We start from the raw sequence: 3,419 nt of genomic DNA on the forward strand, positions 1-3,419 counted from the left end.
TCGGCAAGTGCCCCGGAACCACCCCGGGCCTCCAGGCTGGCCATCAGAACCGGGTCTTGCCTCGGGGAAAAGAGCAGGGCCGCACCTCGGGGTAGGAGTGGACTGGACTGGACGCTGAGTGGAAAGGAAGGGTTTCCAAGAAGATTCTGGTGAGGGGCGCAAAGCCCTTGGGCAACCCTGGGGAAAGTGATTCAACTCTGGAAAGGGAAACGGGCCATTGTCCCACTTTGCTCCTCCATCATGGTCCTGGGCGCCCCTTTAAGTAGAGTGCGCTCTGCCTTCTCCCCAGAGCCTCTGACTGCTGTCGGAGGGAATAGAAACCGCATCCGGCCATCTCTCGTCTGGTCGGGGCCTAGGCGTTCGTACGTCCCCTGTTCTCGCCATTGTCGCCCCACACTGATCACGTCACTCTGGGTTGGGCGGGGAGGTGTTTCCCGCTCACTGTGTACTTCCGCCCGCTTCTCCACTTAGTCCCCTACCCCGAGTGAAGCCACTTCCGGCCTTCTCCAGCGCCTTCCTCAGTTCCCTTCCGGGTGATGGCGGCCGCTGCCCCGGACGTAGCCGTGGGGAAAGCAGCTCTCTTATTCCTTCCCCCCCGGCCTCCGGTCGATCTTTAGGTGAGCGCGCCGGTGGGGTCCTGGAATCCTCGCGGTTCTGCCGCCCCTCTGATATGTACACTTAGCCCGGGACAGTTGGGGGTCACCCCTCGGAGCCGGGAGTTCGGCGCGGGGAAGAGGGGGTCGGCCAGGACGCCAGGTCCTGGGTCCGCCCGGGCCCCGCGGGCTCTGAGGGAGCTGGGGGTGTAGGAGCGGGTGTCAGCCCTCAGAGCCTCGTCGCACCCAGGACTGCGGGGGCCAGGGATGGGGGGGGCATGTGGGGGGGGGGCCTGTCTCCTTTCGTCAAGGGTGGGGGTTGCCCGTGGGAAGCCCCTCCGCGCGTCCGCCTCTCCGGCCCCGCACCAGCAACTCTTGGACGAAACCAAGTCCCCGGGGCCTCCTGGCGGCGGACTTCCCTTTCGGCCCCTGACTCTGCACCCTCTCTTCCCAAGCTGGATCTAGTGCGTACCAGGTGATTATTTGTTGTGCTGGCGGCCCATCGGCGGTGAGTAGCCTCGCCCAGTTCCCTTAATCTGCACCCTTTCCCTCGCTCAGCTTGGCGAAGGCCCCTCTGTGCAGGCATGCCAAAGAGGAAAGTGACCTTCCAAGGCGTAGGAGATGAGGATGATGAAGATGAAATCAGTGTCCCCAAGAAGAAGGTGAGGTGGCCAGACTCCTGTATTCTGGGGAGGAGTGAGGGCAGGGAGAAGGAACTGGAGGCTAGAAGAGAAAGAAAGCTGGTGGGGATAAAGGCGGTGGCGGTGAAAGGTCTCGCTTTTTCCATGTTCTCTGGGAAATGGGTTTGGAGAATTTTCAGTCTGAGAAAGCTTTGAAGAAAAACCTTCCTAGAGTACTTTGAGGAATAGCCGCAAATCTGCATCTCTCAACTTGCTGGCTCCTTACAGCTGGTGGATCCTGTGGCTGGGGCAGGGGGTCCTGGGAGCCGCTTCAAAGGCAAACACTCTTTGGACAGCGATGAGGAGGATGATGATGATGAGGGGTCCAGCAAATACGACATCCTGGCCTCAGAGGATGTGGAAGGTGAGCTAAACCCAAGAATTGTTGCTGCTGGAGGAACAGATGGGGTTTCACGGGATATGGGGCGGAGAAGGCTCTTGTCTGTTTTTGCTTGCTCAGCCTGGGCCACCTGTGTCTTTGGTGCAGGTCAGGAAGCAGCCACACTCCCCAGTGAGGGAGGTGTGCGGATCACACCTTTCAACCTGCAGGAAGAGATGGAGGAAGGCCACTTTGATGCTGATGGCAATTACTTTCTGAACCGGGATGCTCAGATCCGAGATAGCTGGCTGGACAACATTGACTGGGTGTGGCCCAGGGGTTGACTTGGCTGGGGACCTGGAGGCAGCAAGTGCTGGGCTTGTGCCCTGCTCACGGTTTGTAAGAGATAACTGACCCCCCCCCCCCCCCCGTTTTCATATCACAGGTGAAGATCAAGGAGCGGCCACCTGATCAGCACCCACCTTCAGACTCGGAGGAAGAAGACAGCCTGGGCCAGACACCAATGAGTGCCCAAGCCCTCCTGGAGGGCCTTCTGGAGCTGCTGTTACCCAGAGAGACAGTGGCTGGGGCACTGAGGCGTCTGGGGGCCCGAGGAGGAGGAGGTGGCAAAGGGGGCAGCAAGGGGGCTGGGCGGCCTAGTTCCCCTCAGCGCTTGGATCGGCTCTCTGGGTTGGCTGACCAGATGGTGGCCCGGGGCAACCTCGGTGTATATCAGGAGACAAGGGAACGGTTAGCCATGCGGCTGAAGGGGTTGGGGTCCCGGACTCAGGGACCCCCTGACCCCATACCCCCACCCTCTCTGGACATGTTTGCTGAGGAAGTGGCAGAGGGGGAGCTGGAGACCCCAACCCCCACACAGAGGGGAGGTAAGATCAGAAGGCAGAGGAGGGGTGTTGGGGCAGGAGGCAGGGCACTTGAGGGCCAGATGGCTTTGCCTGTTGTTTTAGAAGCAGAATTGAAAGGAGATGATGGTCTGGTGGACGTGATGTGGGAATATAAGTGGGAGAATACAGGGGATGCTGAGCTGTATGGGCCCTTCACCAGCACCCAGATGCAGGTAAGCCCCTTCCTGCTTCTACCACTACCCCCCTTCTCCTCCCCCATGAGTCTTTCCCCAGCTCTGCTTTCCTTTCCTGCAGACCTGGGTGAACGAAGGCTACTTCGCAGATGGTGTTTATTGCCGGAAGCTGGACCCTCCCGGTGGACAGTTCTACAACTCCAAACGCATTGACTTTGACCTCTACACCTGAGTCTGCTGAGGGCCCAGTTTGGTGGTCCCTTCTTTCCTGGACTCTGGAGGAGGCCCCAGCTGTCTCAGGCAATGAGGATTTTGGGGGCCACCTTTCAGTCCATTTTCCTTTCCCAATAAAAGCCTTTAGTTGTATGTTAGGGCCTTGGCTGTGCTGATGGCCAGGAGCTAAGGTGCTTCATAGCCCCTTTGGACTTGCCTCATGAAGTTCTTCTTGGGAGTGTTTGGTCACTTGAGCCACCTCACCTTTGTTTACCATTCCCAAGGTAGAGCCAGGGCTCCCAGGTGGCCTGTGGCCTTCCCACCTGGATTCTGCTCACCATCTCAAAAATCCCTTTGCTCACCTGCTGTTCTCCAGTACCCTCGGAGCAGGGTTCCTGTTTTGTTCTTCTGCAGTCCTCAGTTTTTAGAACTTTAGAGTCTCCAGCCAGTATAAGATGGAGCTTCAGAAGTAGAAATTTTTAGGCTTCAAAGGGCTGAGACATCTGGTGGGGGTGAGTGGGAAGCCTGGTACCCACTGTCCCCTCCCCCCCCCCCAGGATCTCCAGCTCCTCAGG

At 58.8% G+C, this 3,419-nt stretch overlaps 1 protein-coding gene across 3 annotated transcripts; it reads left to right on the forward strand.

The window, feature by feature from the left end:
* Positions 1-466: 466 nt before the first annotated feature.
* On the forward strand, positions 467-2,997 carry CD2BP2 (CD2 cytoplasmic tail binding protein 2). 3 transcript variants are annotated; one of them, XM_041749158.1, is made up of 8 exons: positions 486-617; positions 1,049-1,068; positions 1,152-1,255; positions 1,502-1,637; positions 1,761-1,918; positions 2,038-2,479; positions 2,561-2,670; positions 2,753-2,997. In XM_041749158.1, the coding sequence occupies exons 3-8, from the start codon at positions 1,178-1,180 to the stop codon at positions 2,861-2,863; spliced, it is 1,035 nt and encodes a 344-aa protein (XP_041605092.1). In that variant the 5' UTR covers positions 486-617; positions 1,049-1,068; positions 1,152-1,177; the 3' UTR covers positions 2,864-2,997. The 3 variants fall into 3 exon arrangements, with proteins under 3 accessions (XP_041605094.1, XP_041605093.1, XP_041605092.1); XM_041749160.1 differs by lacking the exon at positions 1,049-1,068 and having other exon boundaries at positions 467-617; XM_041749159.1 differs by lacking the exon at positions 1,049-1,068 and having other exon boundaries at positions 472-617; positions 2,567-2,670.
* The last annotated feature ends 422 nt before the right edge of the window (positions 2,998-3,419 follow it).

This window comes from Vulpes lagopus, chromosome 3 (assembly GCF_018345385.1).
Source record: "Vulpes lagopus strain Blue_001 chromosome 3, ASM1834538v1, whole genome shotgun sequence".
NCBI lineage: Eukaryota > Metazoa > Chordata > Mammalia > Carnivora > Canidae > Vulpes > Vulpes lagopus.

Excerpts from the sequence above, each read along its gene's own strand:
- CD2BP2 (XM_041749160.1), top strand. The coding sequence starts at position 1,178 with ATGCCAAAGAGGAAAGTGACCTTCCAAGGCGTAGGAGATGAGGATGAT. Across the intron at positions 1,638-1,760 it reads GGCCTCAGAGGATGTGGAAG|GTCAGGAAGCAGCCACACTC; the intron begins GTGAGCTAAACC and ends TCTTTGGTGCAG. Across the intron at positions 2,480-2,560 it reads AACCCCCACACAGAGGGGAG|AAGCAGAATTGAAAGGAGAT; the intron begins GTAAGATCAGAA and ends CTGTTGTTTTAG.